Consider the following 20,114-nt stretch of genomic DNA (forward strand, 5'->3'; position numbering starts at 1 on the left):
AACTTGGTCTATCCATCTTTTTATCACCTCTTCGTTGGTTTCTGGCACCAATGCGACCGGTGCAGCAGGCGCAGCAGGTGCTGGACTACCACCGCCGTTATCAATGCTGGCCGGTGGCCCTTGTTCGCCGTCTGTGGACATGGCAGTCGCACTATGATCATTCGCTGTAGTATAAAGGTAGATAGATTGCTCAGGCTTTGGACGTTCACAAACACGGGTTGCGCTCGAAGAGGATATGTAGCATCTTCCTCGAGTTCTTCGAACAAAGCCGAAGACACCTGCAAAAAGGATGCGGTGCAATGGACAAAGACACCAAGGTAGACAGCAACGCTCTTTGTCGAGTATCGGATGACACCATCATTGTCCGAGTCTCTTTCACGTCCGTTTTGGGATGGCAATGTGATCAGTTGATCTAGTGGTTAGCGAAGATATGAGGGCAGTCGATTGTAAGAGGAAGTAAATGGTGTGAATTATCAGTAAGATAGCTAGCGAGATATGAATCTGCCATGGAAGTGTCAGCTACAGGGTCGAGTCCACGACAGGTATAGACGGATACCGGGAAAGTGGTAAATACCGATCCATGCTGCCGGTACACCTCCTGGCACCTTTGTCACACCCGCCTATCTCCATTGTCTTGCCGGCTCTGGCGGCACAACCTCCCTGTCTGCCCCTTCCCTAATCAGATTTGCCGGATCCGTGAACGGATTTGCATGCGCTTCTAGGTCCTCGGGCGACGCTCGTGATGTTGCGATCTTCGGCTGCTGGCCTGGAGTACCATCGATGAATGTGAGACCGAAGTTGTTCAGCGGAACAGGCGTAGCATGAGCACCGAGACTCGAAGAAGGGAAGTCGCGAAGGTTTTGTTGGGCCGGAGTAAGGGAAGAAGCGCCGCTGAGATCGTCTAGTCGCATGGACTGTTGCGCGTCTGTCTTGCGGTTGATGTATGCAGCAGCGAGCGCGAAGCCGAAGTAGATAGCCATGCTGTTGTTATACTGATTAGCTTATTTCCCAAACATCACCATCCATTCATCATCGTAAAACTTACCAAACCGCTCCCAACAAGCCCAAAACCTCACAACCCCGTTCAATCCCCTTCGCCCATCGACTCCACCTATCCAACGTATACATCGTCTTATCGTATTGCCAACACGAATCCCTAGTGAGAGCCACAGTGTGCTCCAAACTATAATCGATCTTGCTACTGGGGAAAGTATTCATCCAAACAGTGCCCAAAGCGACCAGCACGAAGTAGATGGCGAGGCAAGTAGACCAGAGCATGCCGGCACGGTTGGAGATGCGTGCGGAGCGGTAGTGGCTCCGAAGGAGGAGGAGGAGATCGACGACTAGGAGAAGCGGGTTGAAGATCAGGATTGCTATGATCGTGCTGCGAGGATGTTGGTTAGCATGTCTTCATACATGGGATAGTACGACAGAAAGACAAAACTTACAAGACCCCTCCCCTCTCTTTCCCACTAAGATACTCGGGCCCCGTCAGCCCCGGGTCCGTACTGTTAATCCCAACATCCATTCCATGCCAGAACTTCTCGCGATCCACATTCGCATACAGCACCGGCAACGTCTTCACGTCGCTAGTCAACACAATCCCATACGTATCCCCGTATATCCCGTACTTGGTGAAGTCAAAGTTGCTACCGGCATCTACATTCAAGCAGTCGACTTCGCTTTGGGGAGAGGTGAGTAGACGATGGGCCATGGCGACGCACAAGCCGAGTTGCGCGACCGCGAAGAGGATAGAGAGGAAGAGGAGGATGTCGGTTGCGAGGCCGGTGCGGGAGGGCCAGCGGGTGGAGCGGGAGTGAGTGAAGAGGGTGAGGCAGGAGCGGGCTTCCTTGAGGGGGTTCGTGCGGGGGGGCGCCATGATGGCGTTGTTGGTGGTGAGAGGTTTGTAGTCTGGTGTCGTTTTTGGTTAGTGGTGGGTGTCTGTAATACTTATCTGAAAGTCGAAAGGACGAGAAAGAAAGGTGAGCAGGACAGGATTTATCCATCCCTCAATCTCTCAGGGTCTGTGGTGTCGTCGTCTGGTAGCGGTACAGTGAGTACCGTGGGTGTGAAGCCGGAAGCGAGGGGGAGCCATGATACCATCTTCAAATGTGAGAACATGGGCTTGTCGCATCTCTGAAAGGAAGCGACGACGATAGCGTCGCCAAGAAACCACGCGAGGCGAACGAGGAAAGAGCGACCGGTCGGAAAGGTATCAACTTAAATTGGCAGCTACATAGAAACATTGATCGGGCTCGGGGCTTCGCAGGGGGTGTACATGCTTGCGTAAAGCAAAAGGACAAAAAGGGCTCATGACAGGGTAACAAGGAGATTAAGATCGTAATCAAAAGAGGTATTGCAAGTTGTTTACATGCGGCTGCGATAGGGCCTAGGGACAGCCGGCTGGAAGAGCCTATCCGGCAGCCTGTTTCCATACTGATCGAAGCGGTAGTCCTCCTTTTGTTCAATCCACATCTGCCCAGCAAGTTAGCCTTGTGCTAACAGCTAGAGCTTGCTACCGTAGGGGCGGGGCGGGTAGCCAGCAGTGTTGTAACCACTCACCTCGCGGTCGGCGTAGTTCCTGTCCAACGGCACTGGTTGTGGATTTAGTATTTCTTCGTCGCCAAAGCCCGCGTCTCCTTGGAACCTACGCGAATAGTGCGCTGCACCAATGGGTTGCGGGGCGCCGTATTCGGCGTACGCAGGGGCTCGAGGGCCGTACTGACCTGGGCGTTGGGCGCGCGCGTTGCTCTGCATCCAGGAGTCGCGCTCGGGGAGACGGTCCTCGTACGATTCAGGGCGGCGGCCAAGGGGCTCGGGGAAGCGCGGGTTGTAGGTGCCTTGAGTCTCGATGGGGTACTGAGAGCGGTAGTGGTCTTCCTGCTGGTAGCGCTCGTCGTAGTGGGTCTCGTAGCGGCCGTCACGACCTTGTTGCTCGAAGTGGACGTCGTGACGGGGAGCAGGGCCGCGGTCGTCGAAGTGCTGGGGTCCACGCTGGTGTTCGTCGATGTACACGTCGCGACGCTCTTCGTAGTGAGCTGGGGGCTGACGGTCGCGCTCAACCCAGACATCGCGGTGCTCCTCTACGTGTCGCGGCGGCGCGCCATCACGCTCGACCCAGACATCCCTCTCGATGTGCGTCGTGTGGGCGGCCTGGGGTTGGGGCTGGGGCTGGGGAGGCTCCTGATGGATGTCGATGTCGATGTGCGTCTCCTTGGTGGTCGCCTTGGGCTTCTTGGGCTCCTCGACTGGCTCCAGAGCAGTCAGGTAGCCGATGACCTCGCTGAGACTGGAATGCGCGATGGCGAGCTCCTTCTCCCGGTTCTCGAGCTTCTCCTTCTCGCTGAGCAGCCAGTAGACGCGGTGCCGCATGCCGATGCGGCGGCCGTCCTCGACATCGCCGGCGACGCGTTCCGTGTGCGGCGTGATGTTCTCAAGGGCGCCGCGCACGTCGCGCATGCATCCGTAGACCCACTTTGACTTTTCCGGGTTGGCCTCGAGGATGTCGTGGATCTCGCGGATGGACAGCAGGCGTCGCACTTCGTCGAGGTCGGATCGGACGCGGCCAATGATGCGCACGTAGACGGCGTTGGATGGGCCAACGTCGCGGACGCGCTTGGCCTTGGTGAGGAACTCGGCGAGCTTGTAGGCACCCCCAAGGGCACCGGCGGCAGCACCGAGCGTGAGGATCTCTCCTTTAACCATGACGGGCGGTGAGGTGGCAGCTGCTGGGAGCTACCGGCTTGGTGAGGGTGATGTTCAATTGAGTGAAAGGGTGCCTGCGTCTCTGCCTGTACCTGGCGCGAGCATCCCGCGCAGGTTCAACCGGCGTGGAAAGTGGGGATAGGCGCTTTGGTGAGGTGTGAAGAGAGCAGAGTTGTTGTCGCTCAGCTACTCAGGGCAGCAATGACAGGGGCCGTAGCTGTTTAGTGTTATTCGGGGGCTGGGTGCTAGCCACATGGAGGCGCTCTAGCCTGCAGCTCGTCACTCCTCGCGACCAACCCGAGGTCTGAACTCCCCCAGAGCTCCACCCACGAACATGTGGCTTCCATCGCTTGCAACCGACGAGCTGATCGTGTTCATCGCCGAGATCCAGAGCGGTGAGGACACACGCTGGCCTCGCCCAAAAACTGCCATTTGTCTGCGGTAAACAACATCTCCACGTCTTGTTTACTCCGTCCTGATACGCGCCTGGATCATCCCAGCTCGCCATGTCAGCTCCACTCGACAACGCACCGACCTGCCTGAAACTTGACACCCAAAACCTTGCTTTATTTACCGTACTTCGCAATGAACGCGCGAACTTTGGGGTCGCTCAAACTCAATTCACTGCCCTCTGCATCCAGCAGCTCGCGGTCCTTGTTCTCCAGCTCCATCTCCATCGCCTTCAACTGCTCGTCCAGTTCCGGATTTGTCAAGCTAGCCTGGTGGAATGGTGCGTGCTTATATAGCGCACTCAAGATCGCCCTCAGGTCGGTATCTGCTTTGCTTGTTCGTTCGGCAATTACATCATGAGCCGACGTCGCGGTGGATTCGTAGTGGCTCTGCAGCTTCTTGCTCCGCTCAAGCTGAGCTTGTTGCAGAGTATCCTGCAGGCTTTCAATGTTGTCGTGACTGAATGATATGCCCGCATAACGAAGCGCGTCTTGCAGTGTGACCGGAAGGTCGAGCGTCGATGTAGGCTTGAGCTTCACCATGGGTGTAAAGGCCGACGTGTCAGACCTCATACGCTTCAAGACGGGTGTTCCAACCGGTGGGTGTGTCTCCGGTATACGCTTCGCTGCTGCTGCTTGGACGTGCGCGAGTGCTTGTTGGAACTCGTCAGTGTCCTTTGTACCAGTAGTGACTATGTTGAGACGTTTGCCCATGTACTTGAGCGTTGAGAGCACCTGATATGTTAGCAACAGTCTGATGACATATGGGAGGTACTCACATAGTTTAGCCAAGCCGTTCGTGCCTGTGTTCTGTCCCTGTCCTTGCGCTCCTTCATCTCAACCATCGGCTTGCGTATCTCATGCTCAACGACCATTTCAGCAACAGATGCGATCTCGGAGTGAAGCTCTTCCAGCTCAGCCTGCAGGGCGACCTTTCTCTCTTTTAGGTCTTCTTCTGTTTCTGCAACGCCGTTCTGGACATTGCCCGATGTGTTGGTGAGAAACACAGTGTCGACGCGAGCTTTGATCTCCGCCGCGCGGAAGGAGATAATAGCCTTGCACCACTGCTCCATCGACTTCTCGTCCTCGCTGACTTCAGGCTCGGTAACAATCTGTGACACCAACTTGGGGAGTCGGCTCAGAATTTGGTCGTCTGATGCTAAGCGCTCTGACAAATAACCTTTGAGTGTTGACTTTTCAGAATCAATCTCTCGTTGGGCGTCAGTCGTCTGCTCCGTAACCGATGCAACGACATCATCAACCTACTTAAGTTAGCAAATACCCATTCATGGCGATTTGAGACTTACCGAGACGTCTAGTCGAGTCTTTTCCTGACCCTCCTTCCTTCTTCGCTCGTTCCTTGCATGCTCAACATCCAAGTTAGGCTTATCGAGAGCTTTAAGCTTCATCAACGCATCTTTCTGACTCTCCAGAACTCTGCACTGCTCTTCGATCGCAGTGGTAGAGCTCTTGAGTGATTCAATCGCTGCAGCGATTTCGTGGTCCAAGATAGGTCGGATGGGTTCACCGTCGCTTTCGTACTGGTGCAGAAGACCCTTCTTTTTCAAAGTCTGGTACCTAAAATTCCAATTAGCAAATGCCAAAATAACGAGATTTTGTACTTACAGCTCTAGCTCTTCTTTGCTTAGTAGGGTATCTTCGTGAAGGTACTCGTCGACCCACGCCGCAGCTTCGTGCTTTGAATCCGCATCCTCGAAACCCAGAAGAATGTTGTCGAGATCTACCTTGAGGCCTCGCTCTTCCACCACATTCAGCAAATGGTGAGCTGCTTGTTCTTCTTCCATACTTCCCACTTCTCGTTCGTGTTCTTGCGGTGTGGGTGTTTTGTGGCAGATGCGAAAGCAGTTAGGTCAGCGACATTCGATACGGCGCGCCACACGAGCCACTCGCGCAGTCGCGGTTTACGGCACCCTTCGTGCCTTCCCAACGCGCTCGCGACTTGAACTTTGACTCAGCACTACGCCCCTCCAAAACAACCCAACTTCGCAAACAGACCACGAAAATGCCTCCCACGGCTCTCGAACCCGTGATAACCCCCGAACCTCCCAAAGAAACCGCCAAAGAAGCCTCCATCCAGCCCACCCCACTACCCACCACCGCCATGCCATCCAGCAACCCCACCCACGAAGAACACCAATACCTCTCCCTGATCCGCGACATAATCCAAAATGGCGAGCACCGTCCCGACCGAACCGGCACCGGCACCCTCGCCATCCCCTTCCCACCCCAAATGAAATTCGCCCTCTCGCGCCCATCCTCCAACCCAACACAGCCACCGACGCCCATCCTCCCCCTCCTCACCACAAAACGCGTCTTCCTGCGCGCCGTAATAGGCGAACTCCTCTGGTTCGTCGCGGGCAGCACACACAGCAAATCCCTCTCAGAAGCTGGAATCAAGATCTGGGACGGAAACGGCAGCCGCACCTACCTCGACAGCGTCGGCCTCTCCCACTACGAAGAAGGCGAACTAGGCCCCGTCTACGGCTTCCAATGGCGGCATTTCGGCGCTGAATACAAGGGACATGCGGAAGACTACACAGGCCAGGGTGTCGACCAACTCGCTGAAATCATCGACAAGCTCAAGAATAAACCGTATGACAGACGGATTATTCTGAGTGCGTGGAATCCGGCGGATATTAAGAAGATGGCGCTGCCGCCTTGTCATATGTTTGCGCAGTTTTATGTTAGTTTCCCAGGGCATAAGCAGGGGGAGGAGAGACCGAGGGGCGTGTTGCATAGTCTGTTGTACCAGCGGTCCTGCGATATGGGCTTGGGAGTTCCGTTTAATATCGCGAGTTATGCGTTGCTGACGCACATGCTGGCCCATGTGTGTGATCTGACGCCGGGCACTTTCACGCATACAATGGGAGATGCGCATGTTTATCTCGATCATGTGGAGGCGCTGAAGGTGCAGTTGGAGAGGGAGCCGCGCGACTTCCCGGAATTGAAGATAAACAGGGAGATTGGTGGCAGTATAGATGGATGGAAGGCGGAGGAGTTCGAGGTACTGGGGTACAAGCCGCATGCGAGTATTGCGATGAAGATGAGTGTGTAGGATGTATACGATGTATGATGAATGTAAGAGTACGTCTCCATCACCTGCTTTTGCATCCATACTATAGTTTGCGCGGCTGTTCCACACATGACAGCATGTAGACACGCTATGAACGCTGCAGACCCAGCGTAAATGAATTATACGCACCAAAAGAGGAGCATAATAAACAACCTAACCCTCTCACCTCCAAACCCCCCATCTACCCCCGCCACCATCATCCTCTCACGAAGGCATCTCCTGCGGCTCACTCCTCGGCCCATGATTATGCGCATACTTCGTACTAGCCGGCAACTCACTCCTTACAGTATCCGAATCCGGCGCATCCGCATACTGCGCATCCACATACTGCGGCGGCACAGCACCATACATGCTCTCTCTATTATACGGGGTCTTTTCTCCGTTAGCAAGCTTCGTCGCTTTCCTCTTGCGCCACCAGAAGGCCGCAAAGCCGATTAGCGCGAGGGCGACCAGACCGCCGATTACCGGTCCTGCTATCCATGCTTTGCTGGAGGAGGAGGAGGAGTCGTTACTGTCTTTGCCAGCTCCAGATGATGAGGAGGGCGACGAAGAAGGGATTTCCGCGTCGAGAAGTACAGCGTACGTAGCGCCTGGCTGCTCGCTAATCACACTCGTCGTGTTCTGCAGATAGCAGTTGTTGAATCCGCCTTTCAACGTCGAGTCGAAGAGTATAGCTTTACAGCCCACATTCTCCTCCGCGCAAGCATCCATACAAGCCGTAATATTCTGCGAATGCAAACTCGTAATATTAGTCCCCGGATTCAGCCTCCCACAGTGCACCTCAAAGCCCTTGGCATCCTCCGTGCCCGCCGCCGCCGTATACGATTCCCGGTCCGGGCATTTCGTATCGATTTGATCGATCTGCGTCATGACTGCCGAGTGAAAGAGGATGATTCCCGCGCCTACGTCCAGGCTATCTGTGTAACCAGAGTCGTCGCCCGTCTTGAGAATGCAGTTGGCGAAACCGATTACCATGGCGGGATTCCAGGACACAGCTGTGCAGAGCGGTTGCTGATCGACGCATATCTGCATGCATTCGTCGAGGGATTCGGCGTGGTAGAACCATTGATAGTTGCCCTCGAGATGGGGATACCCGTCAAAGTCAGCTACGTTTGCCTTGATCATCTGCCCGCAGTGCGTGGTGTATTGCATGCCGTGGACGCCGGGGAGGGTGTTGGTAGAAAGATCTGTATGCGGACACGTTTCGTCGAAGCTTTCCATTTCGCTCCTCTCGATGAGGGCGGTGTAGCGGTGGGGGTTTGGTTCGAGGAGTTCGACGGTCGCGCTGCTGTTCTTCATGTAGCAGATGTTGTCGGGGTCTACCCAGAGTACGCCGTAACATCCTTCGCCAGGGCCCCAGAATCGTGAGCAGTGTTCTATGCATTCTGCGAAGCTGTCTAGTTGGATGGCTTCGGTTGGCGCGTCTGATGTCTATTAATGATGATCCTTCTTGGAGGATATCGCGTGATCTGCTACTGACCATTATTGCGTATGTTTTGATCACAGTATGTGGTGTAGTTGGCGCCGTTCAGTGTCGTGAATGGGCTGCCGCATCGTGCAGGACTATATTGCCGTGCTTCAAGGGCACGATTTGGTACATATTCTGCTAGACCTGCTCTTGTATCAGTAAGCGTCTTGTATACTACCACATCATCTCCACACTTGCAAACATACTCGTAGGTGAAGCAAACGTCGTAGTCGCTAGCATCAGAGCTAATGAACTCCACATCCTCACGTCCAGCATATTAGTATATCCCATAGTCGAAGACCCGTGCTTGTACAACGATAGGAATCCCGACAACGTGAGATCCGGGGATCGTGAGTGTACGATACAAGGTCAATACCAGGTTAAACCAAGCTGTACCGATCAGGCACGTTGCCAATAGTAAGCCATGGGGCGAAGTACAGCGGTTATTGAAATTGCAACTAAGGCCTCCAATACATGGCATCATGATGGGGGCCAGAAAGTCTTCCTGTAAGACAATGCACCTCATGTTAGAGGTGGGAATTCGTTGAATCCTACGACATGGCTTGGACATGGCTTGAGGGCGCAGCGTGCGTATGCATCTCGAATCATCGGGTGGTTGGGATTCGCCAGGATCATGAGTGGTGTCGACGATTATGACGGCGTTGTGCTTGGTCAACGCATTGCTAGGCGGGTGACGATGATCCTCGAGATGCAGGGCGTTTGCAGGGATTGGGGAGTATGATCCACTTTAACCTGTGAACGCACCAATGGCGGATGGCCTCGTCGACGAGCTAGAGAAGGCGCACTGCGCCTTGCAGAGAACAGCAACTGCGCACAAAACTTGATGTACGAAGTCGGTATATGTGCTTACATGGGATATTCTAGGCATTGCTGTATGTTTTCCGCCCACGTGTAGAACCCTTTAGGAATACGCTCTTTATGTACTAGCAAAGGAACGTTGCTCTTATCGAACTAGCCTTTTGGTGTCACATGTGCACAGCTTCAAATCCTCGATTATTGCACAACAAAGGTCTGTAGTACTAGATCGTTTGCAGAAGTAGTAGCGCTTCTATTCGCTAATAAAGTAATCCAACAAGAATACGGCAACAGACTTTGCGGAACAACTGTCAAACTAACTTCCATTGTAGTAGGATACCACAGTTCTGAACGTATTCGTAATCGTTTCCAAAGTGTTCGTATGACAACCTTCCGGCACCTCCACACCATCAAAGCGATCCTTAATCCACGCAAGATAGTCAGGAACCGTGACCATCGAGGCACCCAAGTGATCGACCTCCGGATACAAAAGTAGCGAAACACGAGACTCTGGGAAAGCACTGCAAGTTCGGTTAAAGTCACTCTGGGTGTTGACTGCGTACACCAAAGCGTCGGCATTGCCCTGAACGACAAGCATAGGTGCAGCGAGAGCGTGAGGGCCAGCGCCATTGTAGCGCTTTTGCCAGTCGACAACATCTGGATGCTCGTACCAAGTAACCTTCTTGAACATCTGTGCGCTGGTGAAGTTGCCGTATAATGCGTTTGCAACAAGAATACAGCCTTGATCTAAGAGTGAAAGGAGATCGAGAGCGGCATCTGTAAGGTAATCTTCGAGATGGAAGGTGTCGGGAAAGAGCAGTGCGAGCGATTGCAGAAGTAAGATGGCGTTGGCACCGCCGAACGGCCCTCCATTGGCTCGTCGGATAGACTCAGGGAAGAGGTCAAGAGGACGGAGCGCGGGAGCAGCGGCGACAGAGCCTAGGAACTTTCCTGCCTTCAGCAGCTCTTCTTGATGAGGCATCGCGAGCCGCTCGTTGGTTCTCCAAGCTGTCATGCCACCTTCACTGTGGCCAACGACTACGTACTCCTCAGAGAGCAAGTCGCCGAGAACCTTGCGGGCAGCAACTAGCCCGTATAACGCATCAGCTGCGTGCAAGAAGCCCGCCTCGTACATGAAGCCTTGGGGGATATCTGAACCTTGACCCGAATAGTCGGGCGCAATGACAGCATACCCAGCAAGAGCAAGAGCATACGGGCCTCTCCATTCATAGTGTAAGTCTTTGTTGTTGGAGGGTGCACAGTTTCGAATTCTACCAGCTGTGCCATGGGTCCAGACTACTGTATTCAGTGGCTCGTCCCGGTTTGGCTTGCTGTACGGCAACAACACGAATCCAGTAGCCGGAATAGGGTTTCGTTCAATGTCTTCGGTCATGTACATGAAACGCGCAAGAGACATGCCGGTTGGTGCTGAGAATTTCGTGTTGCTGTCGTTGCGTGAGACTTGTTGCCATCGCAGTAGGGCGCCTGGCTTTGCTCCAGTGGTGTTGGCCGGGGTGGTGTAGAATTCGTCTAGCGTTACGTTCTTCGACACCCACCCTGAGGACTCGCGGAGGAGGGCTGCTTTGAATGCCGTCTGGCAAGCGGAGTCGCATGACTCTTGTGCGCGACTGGCCCCAAGGAGGAGAGCCATGAGATGGGTGAAAGAAAGTCTCATTTTGAAGAATGCAGAAGTGGAAGGAATGGCTTTGCTGATGTTAAGGTGGCATTGGAGGCTACATCAGGGCCCTATATAATATTTCGATTGATACAGCATCGATATCGACGCACAATATGCCGACCATACTGAGGTCAGGTGCAGATATGCACTAGACACGAAGTGCCGGCGGTACTTCTTCTTTGATCTAGCGGGATGCATGACATTGCGCAAGCAAAGAACAGCCGAGAGACGTACCCGGATAACGTCGTTCTTAGCCTCCTTCCGATGCAGCAAACTGGATCTAAACGGTCGATGTACGAAGTTAGTATATGTCTCGCACGCAGTTCGTACATACATAGGAGATTTGACCCTTGCCAGATACCCCATATTCCGGACCAGATGTTTCACTATGCTCTATTACTGGTAGTCTCTCCACCAATGCGGCTGGAATTTTACGTATAATGTATACCAAGTATACGCAAGTTGAATGCTCAGCCAGGTTCGGACTGTGAAGGCACCGGCTGAAGAACTAATGTGTTTGTGCCTACCTGGGTACGAAACAATGGAGTGTGCCTTTGACTCAGACTGTGGTCTGATCCTGATGCGTGCATACGACGCAATGGCACTTCTATCCCAGTAACGCACCGCCCCTGCGCGACTTTGAAAGAAGAGACTTGACAAGAAACCATCGGCCTTGACCACAAGCGAGCGTATACGACGGCCATGAGGTCGCGTAGAGACGTGCAAGCTCTGGAAGAACTCATCTACTACAGAAAATTTCTCTCAGATAGCGTCGTCAAGAGATCATCAGCACCATGTAACTTAGCGGACCTTCGAGGTCGTAACGACTTTGCTACGACGCGTGTACACAACAGTATGGTGCATAAGTGTGCACCACTCTCCCGGGCGTGCTTCGCGCCGCGACAACGCATCGTTGCCTACCTAGGTAGCGCCATTATACGTCGCTCGGAAAGAAGCAAAACTTCCAGCAGTGTTGATTGTTCACGAATACTCCTCTTCATTAAAATCACCAAAGATCCAATGCTCTTCGAGCCTCGCTCGTTCTTCGTTCGACTCAGATGCCTCAAGCGCGGCGGCCTTGAGCTTTCGTGCACGCTGTCTAGTCTCTTCGTACTGTTCTAAGGATACCCAACCCTCCGGGCCGATGCCAACAACATCCCTACAGGCCTGGAGCTGCTCGTCTGCTTCAACCTGCGCAGCATGCAGACGCTTACACTCGGCTACCTCGTTTTCTATGAAAGAAATCGGGCAAGGAACCTTCGAATCGCCTCTTGCGCTCGATTCTGGGGCGGTAATACTCGACCAGTTCTCCGTTAGACAGATGAGGTCAGCTTTGAGTGCCACATTGTCGCCTTCCCAGGGAAAACTCGCGTGGTCAAAGAGCTTTCGCCTCAATACGTTGAAGTCGTGGGCTAGGGCGTTGTAGTGAATCGGGTTTAGTTGTGCGGTCTTTGCAATATAGTAGTAGTGGAGTTGACGCCGTCGTAGGAGCACGACCTGCTCGAATTGTTCCCTCTCGCTTAATTCGTCAAGATTGGGTGGTAATTTGGGCACTTCAAGCGATTCTGAGACGGCGTCACCGTAATTTTGGAGGCTATTTGGGATACCGCACTGCAGGAAAAGCGGGCGTATCGCGCAGTGTTGCCAGTCGATTAGGCCAGTGATTTCAGGTTTATTCGAGACAATGATATTGTGTGGTTGGAGATCGGGATGTCGTAGTGTCGGCCGGGCAAGAGCTTCATTGTCATGCGGAATGAGATAAGGCGCAATTTGTAGGTATTTCTCCAGGCTGTCAAGATGATCCGAGGGCGATTGCTTTTGATAATTGTAGATCTCTCGCCACAGATGTTGGAAGGGGTGAAGCGGACGGCCGAACTTCGTCAGATATGCGATTTCTTTCTTGGCTCCGGCGACGAGTGCCGCTGCTGGATCTGTATCTTCGGAAGTATTAGCTGAGATTGCTGGAAGAGAATGAGGTAGTTTGCAGCAGATTATCGATAGGATGGCGGAGCTGACTGAGTGAAGGGAAGAGCTAGCACGTACATGGTCCGCGATGAATCTGGATATCGCCCCGCTTCCCATACCACATGCGGAGCGTTGTATCCGGGCCAATGCAAAAGTCGCCATCGCGGTCAAATTTAGCGATGGGAACCTCGACTCTACTGAATCCATCTGGCAGATCCTTAGTGTGATACAGACTGCCGCTTGCCGAAAACTCAAGAGCAAACAGTTTTGACTCCAGCTCCACGAGTTTAGCGACAACGGTAATTCTAGCCCTTTCAGGCAGGTTATACCATATGTCACCCAAGTTCGTACCCCGGATGAACTCCATGAAAATGAATGCGGTACCAGCAGCGTTCTCCGCTGTAGCTGAGTAGCCATAGACCTTGGGGACAGGTATGCCTTGTAAACAGAGAAAGTCCATCGTCGCGACTTCGCTGGCTACGACTAGGTGCTTCGGCTCCGTAACTGGATAAGGGATGCGTCCAACAAACTGGAAGCCGTCACGCATCGTGATCAAGAAGGTTCGATTGAACCCCCCTTCAGCTAGTTTCTCGAAGGAAGTCACGTCTTCTGCGTTCTGGTTGACAGCTGCGGCCGCAAGGCGCTTGAACTCCGATACATCAAAGACACGTCTTCGTTCCGAGTGCTTCGAGGCGTCATTCCAACTTCAGTCCATAGTCAATATGAGCGATGGCTTTGGTGGAAGGGTATGACAAACATCCATCGCCCTGATGTGTATTCAAATAGCTTAGCGGATTCGTCCGTTGAGTAGGAAGCCAGAGAACGAGTCGATTTTGAGCAGGAACTTCCGGCTCTTGGGAATTGTACCGCCCGTCGGAAAAGACCACAGAGGCCATCTGTGAACAGGCGACCACTTGTGTTCCGATAAAACGCCATAACACAACCGTGCAGTGGAATGGTGTCGCGCAAGGGCAAGGATTCAGTCGCTGCAGCGGATGCGGAGCAACTCAACCGAAACGCTTGGATTACTTGGCATGCACTAACAACGATAGCGCAAAAGTCCCAACGAACGGGATGATGAAAAAGAGGAGGTTGGAAAGTGAGAACTCTACGCGCCCGCACGCAAGACGGGACTGAAGGACTTTGTGGCACGTTCTGGAGGATCGGTAAGCAAGCAGTCTTGGCAGGGCGTAACAAGGCTGAGTGCTGGGTCATGCTATTTTCGCCCTGCAGGATCTCACCACCACAAAGGTGCAGCAGGCTTGTGCCGTGATCTTGCTATGTAGTCTATGCCCGTTACCTTGGGTGTGCAGATTGTTGGTGTTAGGCAGGGCAATAGCTTCACGTGTGTCAAGACTAGAAGCCTGCTGGGCATCACCAACGTCAACGAAATATTGCGCGATCACTTCGCTCGAGATAGGGTAGTGATGGAAAGAAGTATTGCATTACCACGCTGCCTTCATCAACAGCGAGTTGGTATCTAATGCATCCCAAACGCCAGCCATGATTTTTCCCACCTGCAAACGCACAATGCAAGAACGCATAAGACTCCACGCTTATCTGTGGCTGGTCTTTCCGATACCACGCTTTCCAGCAGTCTGGATAACTGTTAGCAACTGCGCCGAGAGTAAAACGTGTTCGAAGTAAACTTACCAAATGCTTGATCAAAGAACCAGTCTGGTGCCTATCGGCCTCACCCTGTCTGGCCATCCTGTTCATCTTCTGCTGCGACAACTTCTGCAGCCTCTCAGCCTTGGAAGCGGCAACCTCATTGGTAACACCATCATTCCTCCTGTTGGTGCTCTGGCTGCGGCCTCGGCTCTTAGCACGCGCAAGCATAGCAGCACCAGGCGTATCGACCTCCATAGCATCGCCACCAGGAGCCTCGGATCTTCCACGAGCCAAGCTGCGGCCTCGCGCCTCTGCCTTTGCAGTAGTACGCTCGACAGCCGCTGTGGGATCGTAGCCGAGACTCTCCAGATGTGAACCCATCTTTGACATTTGCATGGACTTCTTGGTCCTGGGAATGACGGCCCTGTTCTTGAGACTCTTGCGCATCTTGGCCTCGTTCCGGATGAGTTGCCTCTTCTCACGGATGAGCTCTGCCTTGTACCTGATGTCCGCTTCCTCTGCGTCTTCAAGGTCGTCGTCGGAATCGTAGAAGCCCTCACCCTCCAGCTTCTCCTCTTCAGCTTCGAGCGCAGCAAGCTTGGCCTCGATGTCAGGGTCGATGAAGTCGTAGACGTTCTGGCCCTTGAAGACTTCAGGAATGCGGTCGTGCTTCCACTCGTCGTTCTCGAGCATGTAGTTCTTGCGAAGATCGATGTTGTACACACCAGCTCCACCGTCTGCCTCCTCCAAATCGCGCTCGAGGAGCGGCCTGTCAGGGTCTTCCTTGTCGTACTTCTTCTTGTTGAGGACTGCCTCTGGGATGGAAGTCTCGCGAGTAACGCCGCCCAACGGCTGGGCAACGTGAATGCGGCGAAGCAGTTCACCGAGACGGCCGGAAGGCTCGCCGGCGCTGTTGGTGCCGGCCTTGAGCTTCTCAGCGTTACGGGCAGCGATCAAGCGGTCGCAGACCGAGTTTCGCACAGCCATGACACCCTCAGTTGTGTTGCAAGAGAGCTCGAGCATCTCAACTTCGCCGGATTTGAGCATACCCTGTAGCTGCTCCTGGGTCTCGGGGTCGAGCTGATTCGGGCGCATAAGATCGATCTTGTTGATGACGATAGAGATGAGCTTGTTGGCGAATAGAGGCTTGATGTTGTTGAAAAGAGCGATTTGCGAGGCAACGGAGTAACCGCACTGCTCGCTGAGATCCATGAAGTAGAGAATGTGGGCGCGGAGATGGGCAATGGCGCAGATAGACTGATGTTCGATAGTGTTCATGTCCTCGAGTGCATGGTCCAAGATACCGGGAGTGTCAACGGCCTGGAACCGGAGCATCTTGTAGTCGAAATGTCCGACATACAGACTCTTGGTGGTGAAGGCATAGGGTTGTACCTCAACATCGGCCCTTGAGATGGACTTCAAGAATGAAGACTTGCCGACGTTGGGGAAGCCGGAAATAACGAGTGTGCGGGTGTTGGGGTCGATGGACGGAAGACGACCCAAATGCTGCCTGACCTGCTCAAGGTAGACAAGAGGGTCCTTTAACCTCTTGCAGATGGTGGCCATGCGACCCAGCGCGGCCCTCTTCAGCTGCTTGCACTGGAAGAGAGATTGTCCGTACTTCAGAAGACGGACATAGTCGCGCGCAACCGTCTCGATCAGCGACTTTGCGGTCGAAAGCTGACCAAGCGCAATTCTAAAGTGATCCGCATCGTATAGGGTGTTGAGCAGATCGCGGTGGAACGGGTGGATGTCGGCGAGGCGCGGGAAAGCCTCGATGGTGGTGGAGAGGCGCTCGGTAAAGGTTTCGGAGGTGTACTTGACTTTTCGCGTGTAGAAGGCTCGAATTCTGCTGATCTTGAATCCAGCACGAATCTGAGTCGGCAATCTGGGTTTCGGTCAGCTTTGTCGTCCTCTATGCGATATGCATTGCGCCTGCGAAGTCGCAAAGCGCCGGGTGGTAGAGGGAAGGCGCTTTGCGCAATTGTGTCGAGGAAGGCACCTACCTCCTCTGGGTCCTGGAAAGCACGATGTCCAGAAACTCCTGGCTCGTAGGCACAGCGGGGATATCCTTCCACTGGGTCTTCATTCTGGCGACTGCGGTATGTTGATGTCGAGTAGAGCCGTCTGCGCGTTGGAGAGACTTCAGGGCAAAAAAGTTCACGACGCTATCGATACCGGTGGGGAAAATAGTTCGCCTCGCCGCCGCGCTAGTCCCGCATCCAATGCTAGCGTCGTTTGTCCGGGCAATTGCACCTGGGCATCCATCAGACGCCTGACAACACCATTGCTCATTTTGCAAATATGCTGTCACGAGACCACGCAGCGTATTCGAGCTGCAGGACTCGGCGCTTTCATGTAGTCGACAGCATCGCCCTACTCTTGGGGTCATTTAGCAGTATGAACAGATGTATACTTCGGCGCAACTAGTATTGACCGCCGGCCTGTTCCCAGGACAGTGGCATTTCGAGCGGCTGATGGCGCGAGCGATGTCTTTTGCGTCGGCATTTCCTGCTCCTGTTCCTGCTCTCATCCCCCCAAATATGTCCAGATAGATCAACTATGAACACCACGGTGAAAGAGGCCGTCACGCGCTGCCAGTTGCCGAGCTGCGCGTGGCTCTCTTCAACTAACCTGACAAACCTCACCAACGTACCACCTTTATTACCAGATTCAGATCTCTCAGGCATCGGAGTGAGTATCAAGACTCAGCCTGTACCAATGCGACTGACTCTGGTACGATAGGTCATCTTAGGTTTCTCAATCTCAGCATATCTCACGTTACTCCTGCTCATCATCCACTACATCACCGTCCACAACGTCCACCAAGCAAAGATCACATCGAACACCCACACCAATGCAGTCGACCATCGAGTCCTCACTTTCATACGCTCACGTATCTTCTCATGGACTCCCAGCCGACGCTTCCAGTACGCCATTGAAAAGTCTGTCCTTATCCTCAGCGACCTGAACCTAGTCACCGGCACCGCGATTCTCGTCGCCGGCTACTCGCAACTAAAATGTGGCATCTCAGCGTATCACTGGCAGATGATGGTCTTCATCTCGTGGTTTGCCAGTTTCGCTTTCGTCTCCGCCACGGCATTTCTCGAAGGATGTTCCCAGACTAACAAAAGCATGCGCCTTATCAGACTGGTCTTTATGGTTCTCCTCGCTTCCTTGCTGATTGCTGCCTTGCTTCCGACAGGGTCGAGGATGTGGCTTAATGGGTATCCTGATGATGGAGAAGGGTTCTACCCTAGTCTGAGCACTGTTTGCTTCTACAAAGAGCTTGGTATGCGGTCGTTCTTGCGACGAGGTCCCAAGATCTGGTCTATGATCTTCTCGGTGGTTATCGTTGGTGTGTCTTTTGTTCGGTGTGGTATACAACTACTTGACCGAGATGGAGATGTGTCCCGCACATGCCTTCGGACGTTACCTGGAACGAAGTTCAAGCAGTTCCTCAGCTTCCTGGAGAGCAAGACATTACCTCGTACGATCCAGGCCTACATCTGGCACCTGCCATACTTACTCTCATACGCCAGCTTCATCATCGCCCGAGCCATCTACGACGTCTCCGAGTCCATGCTACTAGAGATTCTCTGGTTGACATTTGCAATGGCTTGGGGAACCATCAAAGTCTGGGATACACGCGCCGCAGCCTCATGGAACTATGACGGCTACAACTTTACTCTTAACCAGAAGATTTCCGAGGAGAACTCCTGGGGTTTCGGCCAAACTTTACCGTTGATTCTGCTTTTACTGCCACTTCTCTCTATGGCACAGGCGTACCTTGACGACGACGCAAAGGCGCAAGAAGTGTTGCGAGTGGACGGGGACACATTGTCTCCGCCTGGAACGGCGGCGACCCAAGAGATGGAGGATCCGAGCGCTGTAGACCCAGACCCGTTCGTGCCTCAGAACTGTAATCGGCTTGTCAACCTTCCAACATACCCCTACGAGAGCTTCGCCTCACACGACTGGTATCACGATCACCTGGTCCTCCTGGTCTCACAGATCATCATGGTCAGCACCGTCGCACTTTTCTTTCTCACGCGCTTAGCAGACATCCTCGGCATCTCCTCCATTCTACGCAGTAGGCTCTTCGTCATCTGGATCTTAGCGATCTTACCGCTGGCGTCGTTCATTCACCTGGCAGCATGGTATCTTGCAGCTTTAGTGGTCGGTAAGTGGCCCGGTGTAGGGAGACGGTTGTCCACAGAGAACGAAGAGAGGAGAGACCAGACCAGGAGAGGGCATGTGGTGTACTGGATATGGCGAGCGGGACTCATAGCAGGGTGCTTACTGTTCACGTTTTTTGTTAGTTTGGAATCGGCTGGACCAAATTCGTTGTTCTCGTATCTGAGATGAACTCAGGTAACGTTGTATCTAATTTATTTACGAATGTCGATAGCTCTATCGTACGACTCACTCATCCTTGATGATTCAGTCCAGGACCTGATAATGTGCATCCACCGGATTCTTCCCATTGATCGTAAGAACATCCTGAGGACACGCACTCATCACCACAACCACATCCCTAAGCGCCTCCAGAATGACATAGTCTCCAGCTTTCGTTTTCGGCTCTTCGAAACTAATGCCTCTTTTCGCACCCTCACCTTCCTTCGTGATAGGAATGTTCATAAACAAGTTGAACGGATCCGGGACTCTGTATCCCATCCTCGCTTGCAGACCTTCAATGGCTTCCTTCTCCTCAGCCGAGACAGGGGAAGATGTGCTCAGCGCATGCAAAGCATCCCAGAAGTTGTCTGTGCAAGACTCATGGTATCCATAAACACCCAGCTCACTATACCGCCACCGATCACACGCCGCGACCAAAGTGTCGTGCACGCCTGGACTTGTATCTTCCACCAGCTTGACCATAGGCGCCCTCTTCTGGCTGACCATTACATCACCCACTACCGGCGTTACTTTCAGAAGCGTTGCTCGGCAGTGGCACATGGACATGTATTCGGGGGCGCTGGCAGCGGCATTCGCAGTAGCGGAGTATTTGGACGGCGAGTCTGCGATCGCGTTTGGGTAGAGTGCTGCTTCGACTTTTGAGGACGCGGTTGTGAGGACGGAGGAAGGAAGTGCGAGAGCCCAGGTATCGACGACTTGGTTTCCATGCGTGTTTGTTATCTTTATCTTCTGCCCGGCTTTGACGAGGGTGGCTGCTCCGCGGCGGGCGGGGACGGTTTGGAGGGAGGTCATGGTGGCGAGTTGTGGGATGCTGTAGTCTGTGTTCTATGAGAGTTGATATGTGAGTATGCAATGGACCCAAGCTGCTACTTGGGGGCAGGTGAGGTATGCCATCATTTGTATATGCAT

The 20,114-nt window shown here is 53.5% G+C and overlaps 10 protein-coding genes across 10 annotated transcripts; 2 read left to right on the forward strand and 8 right to left on the reverse strand.

Annotated features, from left to right (window-relative positions):
• Positions 1-620: 620 nt before the first annotated feature.
• J4E79_007789 (uncharacterized protein) lies at positions 621-1,879 on the reverse strand (the record flags this gene model as incomplete). Its single annotated transcript, XM_049356652.1, has 3 exons — positions 621-981; positions 1,046-1,384; positions 1,449-1,879. 3 exons carry the CDS (start codon positions 1,877-1,879, stop codon positions 621-623), a joined length of 1,131 nt encoding a protein of 376 aa, XP_049208999.1.
• Positions 1,880-2,367: 488 nt separating this feature from the next.
• J4E79_007790 (uncharacterized protein) lies at positions 2,368-3,705 on the reverse strand (the record flags this gene model as incomplete). The annotated part of the gene is made up of 2 exons (XM_049356653.1): positions 2,368-2,475; positions 2,563-3,705. The coding sequence occupies 2 exons, from the start codon at positions 3,703-3,705 to the stop codon at positions 2,368-2,370; spliced, it is 1,251 nt and encodes a 416-aa protein (XP_049209000.1).
• A 566-nt stretch (positions 3,706-4,271) lies between these two features.
• Positions 4,272-5,959, reverse strand: J4E79_007791 (uncharacterized protein; the record flags this gene model as incomplete). Its single annotated transcript, XM_049356654.1, has 4 exons — positions 4,272-4,889; positions 4,934-5,416; positions 5,462-5,732; positions 5,781-5,959. 4 exons carry the CDS (start codon positions 5,957-5,959, stop codon positions 4,272-4,274), a joined length of 1,551 nt encoding a protein of 516 aa, XP_049209001.1.
• Positions 5,960-6,177: 218 nt separating this feature from the next.
• Positions 6,178-7,230, forward strand: CDC21 (thymidylate synthase; the record flags this gene model as incomplete). Its single annotated transcript, XM_049356655.1, has 1 exon — positions 6,178-7,230. The coding sequence occupies one exon, from the start codon at positions 6,178-6,180 to the stop codon at positions 7,228-7,230; it is 1,053 nt and encodes a 350-aa protein (XP_049209002.1).
• A 222-nt stretch (positions 7,231-7,452) lies between these two features.
• J4E79_007793 (uncharacterized protein) lies at positions 7,453-8,731 on the reverse strand (the record flags this gene model as incomplete). The annotated part of the gene is made up of 2 exons (XM_049356656.1): positions 7,453-8,679; positions 8,729-8,731. The coding sequence occupies 2 exons, from the start codon at positions 8,729-8,731 to the stop codon at positions 7,453-7,455; spliced, it is 1,230 nt and encodes a 409-aa protein (XP_049209003.1).
• Positions 8,732-9,848: 1,117 nt separating this feature from the next.
• On the reverse strand, positions 9,849-11,183 carry J4E79_007794 (uncharacterized protein; the record flags this gene model as incomplete). Its single annotated transcript, XM_049356657.1, has 1 exon — positions 9,849-11,183. One exon carries the CDS (start codon positions 11,181-11,183, stop codon positions 9,849-9,851), a length of 1,335 nt encoding a protein of 444 aa, XP_049209004.1.
• Positions 11,184-12,191: 1,008 nt separating this feature from the next.
• Positions 12,192-13,635, reverse strand: J4E79_007795 (uncharacterized protein; the record flags this gene model as incomplete). Its single annotated transcript, XM_049356658.1, has 2 exons — positions 12,192-13,147; positions 13,254-13,635. The coding sequence occupies 2 exons, from the start codon at positions 13,633-13,635 to the stop codon at positions 12,192-12,194; spliced, it is 1,338 nt and encodes a 445-aa protein (XP_049209005.1).
• A 1,096-nt stretch (positions 13,636-14,731) lies between these two features.
• NOG1 (Nucleolar GTP-binding protein 1) lies at positions 14,732-16,875 on the reverse strand (the record flags this gene model as incomplete). The annotated part of the gene is made up of 3 exons (XM_049356659.1): positions 14,732-14,773; positions 14,829-16,674; positions 16,793-16,875. The coding sequence occupies 3 exons, from the start codon at positions 16,873-16,875 to the stop codon at positions 14,732-14,734; spliced, it is 1,971 nt and encodes a 656-aa protein (XP_049209006.1).
• Positions 16,876-17,348: 473 nt separating this feature from the next.
• Positions 17,349-19,077, forward strand: J4E79_007797 (uncharacterized protein; the record flags this gene model as incomplete). Its single annotated transcript, XM_049356660.1, has 3 exons — positions 17,349-17,480; positions 17,532-18,969; positions 19,034-19,077. The coding sequence occupies 3 exons, from the start codon at positions 17,349-17,351 to the stop codon at positions 19,075-19,077; spliced, it is 1,614 nt and encodes a 537-aa protein (XP_049209007.1).
• A 152-nt stretch (positions 19,078-19,229) lies between these two features.
• On the reverse strand, positions 19,230-19,997 carry J4E79_007798 (uncharacterized protein; the record flags this gene model as incomplete). Its single annotated transcript, XM_049356661.1, has 1 exon — positions 19,230-19,997. The coding sequence occupies one exon, from the start codon at positions 19,995-19,997 to the stop codon at positions 19,230-19,232; it is 768 nt and encodes a 255-aa protein (XP_049209008.1).
• Between the last annotated feature and the right edge of the window lie 117 nt (positions 19,998-20,114).

This window comes from Alternaria viburni, assembly GCF_023758015.1.
Source record: "Alternaria viburni strain BMP 2772 chromosome Unknown scaffold_17, whole genome shotgun sequence".
Classification (NCBI taxonomy): Eukaryota; Fungi; Ascomycota; class Dothideomycetes; order Pleosporales; family Pleosporaceae; genus Alternaria; species Alternaria viburni.